At 55.6% G+C, this 14,185-nt stretch overlaps 1 protein-coding gene and 1 long non-coding RNA gene across 2 annotated transcripts; one reads left to right on the top strand and one right to left on the bottom strand.

Moving 5' to 3' along the window:
• Positions 1-4: 4 nt before the first annotated feature.
• Positions 5-1,371, top strand: LOC139598043 (uncharacterized). Its single transcript, XR_011681795.1, has 2 exons — positions 5-244; positions 1,232-1,371. It is a non-coding gene; the product is annotated as an uncharacterized lncRNA (long non-coding RNA).
• A 3,893-nt stretch (positions 1,372-5,264) lies between these two features.
• ACTB (actin beta) lies at positions 5,265-10,063 on the bottom strand. The gene is made up of 6 exons (XM_071443906.1): positions 9,944-10,063; positions 8,343-8,471; positions 7,861-8,100; positions 6,893-7,331; positions 6,377-6,558; positions 5,265-6,011 (listed from the first exon to the last, which is right to left on the bottom strand). Exons 2-6 carry the CDS (start codon positions 8,463-8,465, stop codon positions 5,868-5,870), a joined length of 1,128 nt encoding a protein of 375 aa, XP_071300007.1. The 5' UTR covers positions 8,466-8,471; positions 9,944-10,063; the 3' UTR covers positions 5,265-5,867.
• Positions 10,064-14,185: the final 4,122 nt, after the last annotated feature.

Genomic DNA, 14,185 nt, shown 5'->3' with positions numbered 1-14,185 from the left:
GGCGCGGCGCCATCTTGAGGGCGGCACCGCCGCCATGGTGGGAGTGGCGGGGCCGTGGAGTCGGAGAGCGCCGGGATCGCTCACGGTGGAAAACGGCTCCGAGCTCATCGAGTCTAATCTGTCACCGAACACCACCGTGTCAACCAGAGCAGAGCACTGAGTGCCATGTCCAGGCTTGCCTTAAACGTCTCCAGGGATGGTGACTCCACCACCCATCCCCTTGCAGTATGTGACAGCCCTTTCTGTGAGTAAATGCTTCCTGATGTCCAACCTGACCTTGCTCTGGTACAGTTTAACACCATTTCCTCTCATCCTGCCCATTGCTCCCTGGGAGCAGAGTCCGACCCCCATCTCGCTCCTGTCAGGAGTTGTGCAGAGCCAGAAGGTCCCTCCTGATCCTCCTTTCCTCCAGGCTGAGCTCCCTCAGCTTCCTCAGCTGCTCCTGGTGCTCCAGACCCTTCCTCAGCTGCTCCTGGTGCTCCAGACCCTTCCTCAGCCCCATTCCCTTCCCTGGACACGCTTCAGTGCCTCAATGGCCTTCTGGGGTTGAGGCACCTGGAACTGGACAGAGCACTCAAGGTGTGACCTCTCCAGTTGTGAATCACAGGGCAGAACCACTGCTATGGGACACACTGTAGGATACTAGGATGGTTTGGGTTGGAACTTAAAAGATCATCCAGTTCCTATGAACAAAAGGACAGGGACACCTTCCACTACCCCAGGTTGCTCCAAGCACCCTCCAACTTGGCCTTGGACACTTCCAGGGATGGGGCAGCCAGAGCTTCACTGGGCAATCTGTGACAGGGCCTCACCACCCTCCTGGGGAAGAACTTCTTTCCAATATCACCATCCTACCCCTCACAGATGTGCAGAGGGCCATGCAGAATCAACCAGGGCTGCTGTGACTGCTGCTGTGACCACAGCCATCGCACACAGCCATGTCCAAGGGGAGCAGCTGGCTCCAGCAGTGTAGCTCCACATAGCTCCTATCCCAAACCTCAAGTACAGACAGGACCAGAGCACTGGAATTTCCAGTTACGTGTATGCTTCAGGAATTTTGTTCATAGAAAATGTGTTTTAAAGATGACCCATAAAGGAAGATGAATAAGTTGCTATTTTCTTCCTGCTTGATTGTTGCCATTTAAGGCCGTGAATTACATTAAGGGTAAATTGGGGGTTTCACTTAGAAATAGCAAGTGCCTCAAGTCTTGATTATGTATTTTGCTTCTAGGCTGGAGTCAAAGAGGAAAACCATTTTTAGCTCTTAGATGAGAGAGAGCTTCTGCAGAGGATCTGTACCTGCTTTGTTTGTCATGTGTTTCACTTAAAGAAAAGGTAATCACAAATTAAATCCGGAGGCCTTTCAGTCAAGACCGACTTGTTTGACATCTGGGGAAAACACCAACCTACCATATTTGCAGTCACCAGGGAAAGCAGAGACCAGGGTGGAGGAGACCTGCATTTCCAATGCAAATGATAAATAAAACCATCAGTGAGTCCCAAAGGCAGAGGGAAGGCCCTGCCCAGAGAGCCAGGGTGGCTGAGGCAGCTGAAGTTTAGAGTAGCCATGGGTTCCCTCCAGCCCTGGGGTATACAGCGACCACAGAACAGCTGACCACCCCGAATAAGGACTGGGAACAGAGGGTGGAACTGAGGAGAAACAAGGCTTTGTAAGAGGAGCTGCATTTGGACTTGTGATCCACCAAATAAACGAGCAGTGTGTTGGTGCAGATCAGACACGGAGGTTGAACATGAGGCAGAAGTGGGCAGTAAAGAAGGAAGGAATTGAGCATCTACACTGAATTGTGGCATTTCTCTTCATAGCCCTGGGAGGTGGCCAGACAGTGATAGAGGAAACCCTCCTTGCTGTGCCTCACTTCAGGAATGCTCTTCATGTGGGTAGACTTTTGGTCATCTTACAACCAATACACATTTTCCTAGCCCAAACAAGGCAAGGCACATATCATGCTGTCCTAGTCCAGAAAGGCAAACAAATTAATGCCACTATCAAGGTATTTTAAAACAAAATATCTTAACATTCAAGGCCAGTCTGTCCTGGGGATTTTATGTGTTTTTCCTCTGGAAAGTCTTGTCTCAGTTCTCTCCTCTGATTCTTCTTAAGACTGATATAACCTGAACATCTTTTTGTCAGCTTGACTAAAGCCCAGCTGGGCTGTAGCAGCCACAGCACTTGGTATGCTTGGGTGGATTGCTAGCTCCACTGCTGGAAGTGATTCTCAATCCCTGATATGGTTTAATACTGTAAGGCCTGCTAAAGTGGATTACAGATGGGTATAATGCAAGTCAGGGCAGGCTCCAGGTCAGCAGTCCTGCAAAGAACGACTTCAGGGACCAAGACTGCTCCTCCTCTGAGCACAGCCAATACCACAGACCCATCCCTGAATGGGTACCTTGGAATGGCCATTTTCTAAAGCTGGTGCTTTGCATCCTCCAAGGGGACTTCTGCAAAGAGGCCAGTTCAGTTTGAATGCTCTGAGATTCCCTGGAATTTTTCCACACAGCCAGCTGGCACCTCTCCTGGAGGAGCACATGCTCACTAACGAGAGAACAGGACCCTCCCCATCCAGGGACCGTTTCTGGTCAACTGTCCCTGACACAGCTGAGAGACAATGAGGCCCTTCAGGGCTAAATCCCGAGAGCTGCAACCATCTCCTTTGCAAGGACATCACTAATTCCCGGCGGTGGCTTGATTCCATAAGCAGCTCAGTGAGGTGACTTTCCAGGTCATCAGCTAATTGCAGGTGAAGTGCCAGAGACTGTCTCCAGCAGGAGGGAAAGTTGGGAACTCTGAGGGAAGAAAGGGTGTAAAACATGTTTGCTCAGCTCTCTTGAGCTGAGCCATCTCTCCTGGGGCAGCTACAGGGAGGTAGGAAAGGGCTGGGTGCCTCAGAAGGATCTAGAGCCAAGTCCCACTGGCTCTGCAGCCTGAGGAATCTGGGAACATCACCATGGCTGAGCCAGACAGGGGGGCACACTCAGCCTGGCCTGTGGGTGGACATCTTAAAGCTTCTGGTCTCCCCACAACCCCTGGCTATTTGTGTGCTGGAGCAGAGGAGGAGATAGATCACTGATTATCCCCTACACAGCTTCTCCTTTGAGTCTAACAAAGCCAGGACATGGCTCCTCTACTGCCCTCCCTGAGAGGCCTCTTGGCATTCCCCACCTCTGTGAAATAGTGAGGGGTGAATAGAGCCCTCTGAAACTCCATGGCAGAGAAACTGCTTTAAAAATCCCCTCTCTTTCAGCACTCAACATTCTTGAGAGGAAACCACTCTGGGCTCCCCCATGCTCGCTGGAGTTGGGAGCAGTGAGTAATGCTTGCAGTTGTCCCTGCACGGCACCACATTCTTTTCTCCAGCATGTAATGGCCCAGAGGAGGGATAAATGGAGCCTTGCTGGAGCAGCCTGCTGCTGTGTGGCTGTGCACACCATGGCCTCACACTGGACAGGCATTGGGAAGGGCTGTGGAAGGCTCAGCCTCATTTTACTGAGGGGCTGGTTACCCAAACCAGCAAATGAAATGGGAAGAAAGGAGAAAAAGCCCTGCCAAGTGTTAACTAACAGCACACCTCCATTGGCTGTGGAGCATGAAAATCATCCTGATTGCCCTGTGTCCAGCAGCTCTGCACCAGTCTCCCTGTGCCCACACCTCTGCTCACCTGAACTGCTCTCAGCCCTGGGCATTTTGCTGCTCACTGGTTTCTCACCACCAGTTTCTTTTATTCTTTGTGTCTCAGTACATTTTCCCACAGCGATCAGTGACCATTTCAGAAGAGGCTGAAGAAAGGCACCCCATTTCCCTATTGCTGTCATCTCTTCTTGGCTGTTGGCCTTTTTCCTACCCCACTCCCAGCAACTCCCTCCCCAGGAGCTGCCATTGCCTCTTCCTCACCCCATTTCCCCAGGTTATAAGCCTAGTTTGGGCCTTACTCCAACCAGTTTCACCTCCTCTCTTGCAAACTGGTGCTTCCAGTACTCTCCCGCTCAGCCCAGTGTCTGCACCTCCAGCCCTGCCAGGCTCCCACTGCACCCAGGAGGGAGCCTGGGGAGATGAAGGGCAGAAACCGGCAGGTCCACCCTGAGAAGGGTACGATGCCAGAGCAGGAGCAGGCCAGGCAGAGGATTAAAGAGGAACTAGAGCCTGTTCCCTGCCTTTCATCTGCTTAGAGCATGACACAATCACAGACATTTGCTCTTCAAAGGCAGGCGAGGGTGGCAGAGCCTTGGGAAGCTTCACTCCTGAATACACTCCCAGGTCTGGTCTCCCAGAGCTGGCAAGTTACCTGGCTCAGCTTTTCCTGGTTCCTGACCCAGTGGCCTCAATCTTCTGTCTCCTTTCCACAGATGTGACTCCAGCTCTGGAGTCACAGGGTCCCAGCTTTGTGAGGATTATCCCTGTTCTTTTCCACAAAATCAGCAAAGCTGAACAAACAGGGCTGAAGCTTCACAGAAGGTTTGGAAGCTCAAAGGATGGGTAGAGAGTCAGTAAGCCCAAAACCTTCCTGGCAAAGGCTGGGCTAGAGGCAGGTACCAGCACTGGAGCTGTGTCACTCATCTTGCCAAAGCTTCCTCCTGCACCTTTTCCCAGCCCCACCCACGTAACACTCCAGAGCCCTGCTCTCTGAAGTCAATTTTTTGCACTTCACAGGACTTTCTCTTGCTTTCACCTGAAAGCTGCTCCACACCCAGCCAGCACACTGCCAGGGTATGAGTCTCCCTACCTGAACCCAGGCCTCCCTCCCAGGGCAAACTGGGAGCAGGACAGGCAAGCTCTGATACCTGGAGCAGGGAGAAGCAGGGACCCTGCCCAATGTAGAGCTGAGACTAGTCAAAGGAGCCTCGGTGGAAGGAGAAGGCAGCTGCTTAGGCTTTGTTATGGGATCAGCACACCCCACTTGCTTCCAGCAGTCCAGCCTAAGATATAAAACACTGAGGAGGGTGACAGAGCAACATTTGGAAAGATGTGAATTCCCCATTAAGCCCAGCTCCTCCAGCAGCTCCCTGTGGCACACATCGGCAGTATCTGAAGAACTCCAGCCCACAGCAACCTTGGAGACCCACAGGTTTGGCAGGCTCAGTTCTACCCCTCCCATATCACCCAGAGCCATCTGCCCTGTGCCCTGAAGCACCAGCATCCCCCCAGCCTGATAGCAGAGCTGTGCAGCCTGGCAGGGTGAGATCCCAGCAGGGAGCAACTGTCAAAAAATGGCATGAGAAGAAAGAAAATAAACAACCAACACCAGTCAAGCCTCTATGGTGTGCACTTTTATTTCAACTGGTCTTAAGTCAGTGTACAGGTAGCCCCTCCCTCCCCCACATACTGGCACCACTTCTAGACCCTGTGGGGGGACTGTAAAGCCTTCATTCACAACTATCACTGGGGAACACAGGCTGCTTGCTTGACAAATCGAAGAGAAAAAGGATCAAGTGTGTTTTGTTTTTAAGGCGGAAAGATACAAAAAGACACTTGTCGGGTTACATAATTTACAGACAAGCAATTATAACCTAACACCAGCTGTAACTGGTGGACTCCCTCCGAGCTGGGCTTTGCCTTCACAGAGGCGAGTAACTTCCTGTAACAATGCATTATAATATTTGGAATGACTATTAAAAAAAACCAAAAAAAATGTACAATCAAAGTCCTCAGATGCATTGTAGAACTTTGGGGGCGTTCGCTCCGACATGTTTCATTTTAAGACTGCTGACACCTTCACCGTTCCAGTTTTTTAATCCTGAGTCAAGCGCCAAAAAAAAAACAAATAAAGCCATGCCAATCTCGTCTTGTTTTATGCGCATTTATGGGTTTCGTTTCATCACAAGGGTGTGGGTGTTGGAAACAGTCCGGTTTAGAAGCATTTGCGGTGGACAATGGAGGGTCCGGATTCATCGTACTCCTGCTTGCTGATCCACATCTGCTGGAAGGTGGACAGGGAGGCCAGGATGGAGCCCCCGATCCAGACAGAGTATTTGCGCTCAGGTGGGGCAATGATCTGCAGGGAAGAGGAGGAACCAGTCAGACACAGCATCATGCTACGCTCACAGCCCACGCACTGCCCTGCAAGATGGAGCTGCCTAATTCCCTTATCTAACCTTGGCCAAGATACCATGAAGTCCAAACAGGATCAAGACACAGCCTCACACACCCACCTCCCTCCTCTGCAGTCAGTCTTTACTCTAATCCCATTATTCATGCAGTTGGGTGGGTGCCACCCTGTCCAGCCCAAGGCCATTAAGGCAGTACCAGACAGACGTGGTTTGTATTTTCTGCAGCACGACTCCAGCATTTCACCCTCCACAAGTGCTGCACATTTCAGCCCAACAGTGGTGGTGAGATGTTCCCTCAACTCCATCCTACCTTGATTTTCATTGTGCTGGGTGCCAGGGCTGTGATCTCCTTCTGCATCCTGTCAGCAATGCCAGGGTACATTGTGGTACCACCAGACAGCACTGTGTTGGCATACAGGTCCTTACGGATATCCACATCACACTTCATGATGGAGTTGAAGGTAGTTTCATGGATACCACAGGACTCCATACCTGTGAAGAAACAGAAGTTTCAAGTCAACAAGGGCTCAGACAAAGTCAAGGAAGCCTAAGAGGATACTACAGGCAACCAAGAGACCACCAGTCCTTTCAGCAGGAAGGCACTACAGAGCCATGGCTGGGACAGACTCAACCTTTGGCTCTATTGACCCAAGTCCCTCAAACAGCTTTAAAGCTGTGTAGGAAGTGAGGCTGACTGGTGTGGGCAACACAAGCCTTGCTACAGATCAGAAATAAAACATGGTACATCACTGCCATGGTCTCCAGGTCACCCTTCACAGAAGGAACATGAAGGGGCAACACAGTATGCTAGAAAAGTTTGACTTACCCAGGAAAGATGGCTGGAACAGGGCCTCAGGGCACCTGAACCTCTCATTGCCAATGGTGATGACCTGGCCATCAGGGAGTTCATAGCTCTTCTCCAGGGAAGAGCTAGAGGCAGCTGTGGCCATCTCCTGCTCGAAATCCAGGGCGACATAGCACAGCTTCTCTTTGATGTCACGCACGATTTCCCTCTCGGCCGTGGTAGTGAAGCTGTAGCCTCTCTCTGTCAGGATCTTCATGAGGTAGTCCGTCAGGTCACGGCCAGCCAGATCCAGACGGAGGATGGCATGGGGGAGGGCATAGCCTTCGTAGATGGGCACAGTGTGGGTAACACCATCACCAGAGTCCATCACGATACCAGTGGTACGACCAGAGGCATACAGGGACAGCACAGCCTGGATGGCTACATACATGGCTGGGGTGTTGAAGGTCTCAAACATGATCTAGGCAGAGAAAAGGAGGGGTTGAGTCAGCAGCAAAACACAGGGTTCTTGCTACACACCCTAACCAAGTCCATGCAAATGGTCTTACTTTTGCCCCTAGATAAGAGGCATCTCTACACTTGCCTTTAAAGTCCATGCTTATCTCACCTGGTCTCCACCCACACCTGCCAGGTCAGAGCCTGAGCAGGGACACCACTGCTAGAGACCCATCCACATATCACAGCAAGGAAACAAACAAATGCCAAGTAATCTACAGTATAGTCACTCAGGGGCTGTAAATGGATTAGTGTGCTTAGGCAGAAACAGCAGTTAGACAAGTTGCTAGTTCAGTCTCAGAGAAAGCCAGCTTAGAAGAGCAAACAAAACCTGTCAAGATCCAGCAAAGAGGAGACTCAGGTCAGGAAAGGAAAACCCTGTAAAGATGGCAAAAAGGGAGAATAGTGGTGAAGAACGAGAGGACAACATGGAAGAGGAGAGCTGGCCTGCAGCAATTATCTGCTGTAGCTCCAAGCTGCAGAGTTCTACACACCTGTGTCATCTTCTCTCTGTTGGCTTTGGGGTTCAGGGGAGCCTCTGTGAGCAGCACAGGGTGCTCCTCAGGGGCTACTCTCAGCTCGTTGTAGAAAGTGTGATGCCAGATCTTCTCCATGTCATCCCAGTTGGTGACAATACCGTGTTCAATGGGGTACTTCAGGGTCAGGATACCTCTTTTGCTCTGGGCTTCATCACCAACGTAGCTGTCTTTCTGACCCATACCAACCATCACACCCTGCAGAATAAAGACCATGTGGTAAGTACAGCTGAAGAGTGGGTAACTCCCTTCATTCAAAGCTAAGCATCCAATTATTGTCCCTCTGCTGTCACCTATCAGGAAAGGCATCCAGTCAGCTGTTCTGACACACTGCACAAAGGCTCTGGAGGAGGCTGGATTCCCCACCAGCCAAATAAAAGGGCTTCTTACCACCTAAATTCCTCTCTTTTATTAGACAATAAGCACAACCAGCCACCTACCTGATGTCTGGGGCGACCCACGATGGATGGGAAGACAGCACGGGGGGCATCGTCCCCGGCGAAACCGGCCTTGCACATACCGGAGCCATTGTCAACAACGAGCGCGGCAATATCGTCATCCATGGCTGGCTGCGGGAGGAGAGGAGAGAAGGAGACGTCAGCATCCCCCCTCACACGGCGAGCCCCGTCCCGCGGCGGCAGGCGGGAAGGGAAGGCGATGGCGGGAAGCGCAGGCGATGCCGCCAAGGCCTTCCCCACCCATTTCCTTCCTGCCGGCGCCGCTCCGCTTCGCCCGGCGCCCGCTAGAGGGGGCGACGCCTCCCAGATTTCGGCACTGCGCGGATTTGGGACAAAGGAAGTCCCTGCGCCCTCTCGCATTATTACCATAAAAGGCAATGGATGGAGCGCGCCGCGCCTCGCCCGCCACCGGCTGTCGGGGGGACGGCGGCGGCCACTCCCCGGAGCGGGCGGGCGTGGCCGCCACACCCCAGCGCCCCGCCGCGTCCCGCCCAGCGGGGCTCGATGCCTCCGCACAGCCCCGCCGGTCACGCCCGGTGCCCCACCTTGAGCCGGCCAGCGGGGCTCAACACCTCCGCACAGCCCCGCCGGTCACGCCCGGTGCTCTGCTCAGAGCCCCGCCATGTGCCAGTCAGCGCGGCTTGGCGCGCCCAGCCAGCCTACGGGGTAACGCCCGGTGCCCGCCGTGTGCCAGGCACGGCCGGCGGGATTCACCCCCTCTGCATGCACAGACCCCAAAGTCTCAGCCAGCCCCTGCAAGGAGCCGCAGCAGGACAAGCGCTGGCCACCACGCCCAGTTCACTAGTCAAGCGTGACCGGGGCTCTGCCCCATCGACCGGCGGCACCACGGGCGGGATTACAGCCAGCGTCTTATGCAATTGCCGCCCGCCCAGGCTCAGCCCCGGCGGCTCCGGTGTAATCCGGTGGCGGGGGGGGGCGGCAGCAGCTGCCGCACATGTGCCGCCCCGCACGGGCAGCCTGGGAAGTGTAGTCGGAGCGGGCAGCCCGCCTGCACCTGCGCTCCGGGCACAGGGGGGGTCCCCCCTGCGCCCCCCAACCCCGCATTGTTCCGATCCAAAGCCTCGCCCCGTGTAGGGGTGCCGCCCCCTCCCCACAAGCAACAGCCGCCACGATTATTCCTATGCGCGAGGCGGGGGCGCCGCGCCCCTCCTCACGGGGGACAACGCCCCCGGGCCCCGACCCCGGCACGGGCGGCTCCGCGGAACAGACAAAGCCCCGCGCCCCCCGTCCGCGCCGCCGCTCCCGGGACACAGCAGCCGAGCCGCCCGCTCCCCCCGTCCGCACCAGCAATCCTCTTACAGGGCGGATTAGCCCCACGGGTGGCAGGGGCGCGACCCCCCTCCGCAAGCATCACCCCCGAAACCGGCCTTAAACCGCGAGCTGCGTCTCTATCCCTTAAAACGCGGCAGCGCGCTACGGGGCCGCCACCCCGCCAGCGCACAAAGGGCGCGCCGTGTCCCAACAACCCCGATCACACCGAGATCCGTAACAACACCGGCTCATTACTGTTCTCGTTAATATTATTACTGTCCTATCCCCCGTTGTCGCGGTGCCGCTCTCACCTTTAGGGAGTTGGCGCGGTCGGAGCTGGGGCGGGCGCGAGGCGGCGGCGGGAGCGGGGCGCGCGCGCGGTGAGGACAGGCAGAGCTCGCGGCGGCTCCCGCCCGCCGCCCGCGCGCGCTTTATATCGGGCCGCCGCCGCCGCCGCCTCGCCATAAAAGGAAACTTTCGGAGTGCGCCGTTCCGATTGGCCACGCCTGACCACGCCCCCCAAGCCTCGCCCCGCCCCGCCGCCTCGACAGGGGGGAAAATATTGGGGTGGGGGGGAAGCGAACGGGGCTGAGGCGGGGGCGCGGCCCCCGGGCCCCTGCGCTGCTGCGGGGACCGGGCCGTGCCCGTCCCCGCCGCACTCCGCGCTGCTCCGCTGTCCCCGTGCAGCCCCCCCACGCCAGCCCTCACACAAAGCCCCGCGGGTGGGGGTCCCGGCCCTTTCGCCCCCCGTGTCTGTGGGAGCCGGGCGGATGCAGCCCCCCGAGGGAAGGGGGTACGCGGGCGCGGCGCGGGGTCCCGGGGATGCTGCTCAGCCCGCCCGTGGTGCTGCCCGGCTCGGGGCACGTGGGGTGCATGTCACCTGCACCCCTGGGCCGGGCGGGCACCGGTGACCCCGGCCGGGAGCGGGACCAGCGGGACGCGGGGCCAAGTTCACTGCTGATGTCAGCAAGCGGCGGCGACAGGCTCCTGCCGGCCGCCACCAGGCCCTCGGCCCTTGGACCCGCCCGGGCAACCGGGAACTCCGCCGGCGCCACCGGGCACTGTTAAAGCCCGTGTGCCTACGGTGGCAGCGGGACCGGGGAGAAGGGAACGCTCCGCTAGCTCTGGCTCATCGAGTCAAGCAGGGGAGCCTGGTCCTTGCTCTCCATCCTGCCCCGTGCTGGCAGGGCACACCACGGGAGCAGTGGTTTGGTCAGATTTGAGCAATATTTGTTGCTATTCTCTGCTCCAAACCTTGCTGGAGTAGGAGACGTGGCTGCTCCAGCCCAGGCTGCCTTTCTGCAATTCCCTTCTTGCCTGTGACCATCCCACACTGGTCGGGAATAAAGGGGAGGGCAGCGGCCGCAGAGCAGCAGGCAGCAGCAACCAGAGGGCTTTGCGTCTCCAGAGTGTTGTGCGAACACGGGCTGATTAATCAAGTTAATTAAGCAGTCCTGTAAGTAAAGTAGCAGCAGCCACTCGCAATCTGTTGCCGGCTGGAAGCACAGAGACTTCAGCGTGGGGACCTTGGATGTGTAATCTCAGCCGTTTGAAAACTGTAGTGACAGGTAAAAAAAAAAAAATCTCCGGGGAAAAAAAGGCTCAAAATGCCTGTTCTCCATGGAATACCCCTTGTCCAGCATCATAGAGGCACGAGTCAGGCCTGCAGTCAAGGTCTTGCAGGCCACACCAGCAAGCTCTTTGTCATCAGGGAGCTGCAAAGATCCCACTGAGGATGAGGATGAGGCTCCCTCCCCAAACTGCCCATATGGGTCTCACTGAAGGGGACCCAGGCATTATTCCCCCCCCCCCCTCATTACTCCTGCTGTGGGATGAACAAAGGAGAAGAGCAGCAGGAGGAACCTGCAAAAGCTTGTTGAGATGGAGATTTGCAATTACCTGGGGGGATGGGAGGCAATGGGACACCAGGCATGGATGGGAATACAAGAGAAACCCTTTTCCTTTGGATGGCATCCCCTTCCCCAGGAGTGCCTTGTCCTGGTGAAGATCCCCAAAATTCAGCACCACAGCTGCACCCAGCTGGGTGCTTTGGAGGGGGTGGTTCAGGAGGGACAGGAGATCTGTGGGCTCTTCTGGGCCACCCCAGGGCCATGCCTCACCCCGCAGGGCAGAGGTGGCCATGGTGTCCTGCCAGGCCACTTTGGGACCAGGCCATCCCCACCATGTGGAGATGGCCACAGTGATGGACGTGTTCTGCCCGGCCACTTTGGGATTATGGCATCCCCTCCTCACTGGAGATGGCCACAGTGATAAAGAAGAGACAGGCCAGGAGAGTCCCCCCAGGAAGCCCTCAGTGGAAGGGGACCCAGCCTGGGGTGCCTGCAGGGCCAGGCTGGAGCAGAGCTGCCTTTGCCCGGTCATTCCTCTGTCGCCTCGATGTGGATCGTGCAAGATCTCTCTCTCGCAGCTTCCCTGGCAGTAAAATGGGAGTCATGGCTGTTAATTACCTGCCTCATGGGGAATTAATTAATGTTTGCATTCCACTTTGAAAAGGCTGATTATTAATTAGAAGATTATATGTCAAATAAGGGGAGCCACAAGGCATGGGTAGAGCTGATGGCCCTCGCAGCTGGGAAGCGTGGTCCACCAATGTGCTGATAAAGCAGGAAAAGTCCAACAGTACCACTGGGGTGATGGGTTTGGGATGGGGAACATCAGGTCAGGGCCAGGTGGAGAGGCCACCAGGGCTCATGGGGGTCTTGGGCAGATGGATGGGGCATGCATGAGATGGGTGGGATGCTGTGCTCTGCTGCATCCCTGTGAGCAGGCTGGGTGGAGCCAGGCTGGGGAGCCACAATGGGAGACAGCCCATTAGGCAGGGAGAGAACTGCCAGGCAATTAGTCTTGATTATTGGACTGAATCAGAAGGCAATCAATCTGCCAGCATCCGGAGGGCAGCAGCACGGCCTCGTGGCTCCGGCTTCAGGGGCAGCGAGGTCTGGCCTCGGTGGGATGGCAGGATGTGGCCTCCAGCACATGGCTGGGTGCCACCACTTCCTCCCAGGCTGAAGACACCTTGACAGCAAAGCCACCAGCCAGTCACCACTGTGTGAGGGACCAGGCCACCTCCCTGCCCGTGGCTGGGGCTCTCTTCCCATCTCTTCTGGGATGTTGCAAGAGCTGAGAGGAAAGAAAGGGGAACCAAGCAAAAAGCTCCCTGGCTGTCATGTTACTTGGGGCAGACATCACAAGCTCCCAAGTTCCCATGTTTTGCTTCATGTCTCCCTGCTCGTCCTTGGTGCCTGGCTCACACCGACTCTGGACAAAACTATCCGAGGGAGGATCCTCCTGCCCTTCAGCAGCTGATATGGCTGGGCTTGCATTGCTGCACTTGTGGGACAATGTGTGAGCTCTGCTTTCCCCTCGCTGCTCCCAGCCCTTCCCCATGTGCAGCAGCCCTGTGCCCATGCAGGGATGGCACCTGCCACGCTTTTGGGGAGAGGAGGGTCAAAGGGGGAGAAATATTCCTGGGAATTTTTGGACTTGGAGTTTTAGCTTGGATTTCTGCACATTCCCTTCAGCACCAGCTCTTCCATCTCTCACTCTGTCATGTGCTCAGGCCTCCCTTCTCTCCCTCCTGCTGTTGTGACAATGAGAAGAGAGGTAGAAACTTCTGAAACCACCACAATCTATTTGAATCACCCTCGCACAAAAATCATGGATGTTTTTTGAAGCACTGCCTTTCCCTTCCCTTCCCACTCCCCAAGGGGAAGAAGGAAAGGTGCTGACCACATCCCCTGTTTCACAGGCACAGGGGCCATCTCAGCACCTTCCTCTTTCAATTTTCTCCTTGCAGCATCAGCTGTAACGGGAATTTGCAGGAGGTAAAATCTAAGCAGGAACCCCAGGCCCTCCACTCCCTTTGGAGATGTTTGGGGGCCTCAGTGCAGCCCCCACCTCTCCCTTTATGGGAACATATTCAGCATTAAACCTGAAGCAAAACAGCCCCTGACATTTTCCTGGCTCGCTGCGTTGCATCCCTGATGCCAGCTCATCCCTGACAAGCTGCAGACTCGACTCTCCCCCTTTAAGCATCATTCTCCACTCCCATACACCCCTCCCCGAGGTTTCTGCTCCTTTGTATTGATCCTTCAGCTGTCTCTGATCTATCAGTCCTTTTCCAGAGAGGCAGCCTTTCCCTTCACAGCCCTCCATGTGCAAGGGCGTTCTCCCCCGATCTGCTGCATCCGCATAGACAGGCTAACAATGCATCGAGCATCCCTCCCATTCACAAGGGATGAAAATCATTACATTGTATCATGCTGCAAAACTGTATAAATCCCCCATTTTCCATTTTCAAGGCACAGACAAACAATCTGTGCCAGGGTTTGCTGAGGCTGTTGAAAGGGCCTAGCCCTGCCCAGGTAGCCAAGGTGCTGGCAGGGCACACATGCCTGGTTTACAGCCTGCTGTCCCTGATAAGTGGACTTTGCTGGAGGGGTTGAAGATTTTTCTCCACCTATTTCTCCAGCCTTGTCTCTTTGTGTCCCCATGCCTTCCCCAGCCCTTTCATTGCATATCCCTGAGCTGAT

The sequence above is a fragment of the Agelaius tricolor genome, unplaced genomic scaffold, assembly GCF_023055355.1.
Source record: "Agelaius tricolor isolate 1412-34295 unplaced genomic scaffold, bAgeTri1.0.p SCAF_19, whole genome shotgun sequence".
NCBI classification, from domain to species: Eukaryota; Metazoa; Chordata; class Aves; order Passeriformes; family Icteridae; genus Agelaius; species Agelaius tricolor.
Note: the sequence above shows the minus strand (reverse complement) of the source record. Positions and strands in the feature narration are given on the sequence as shown.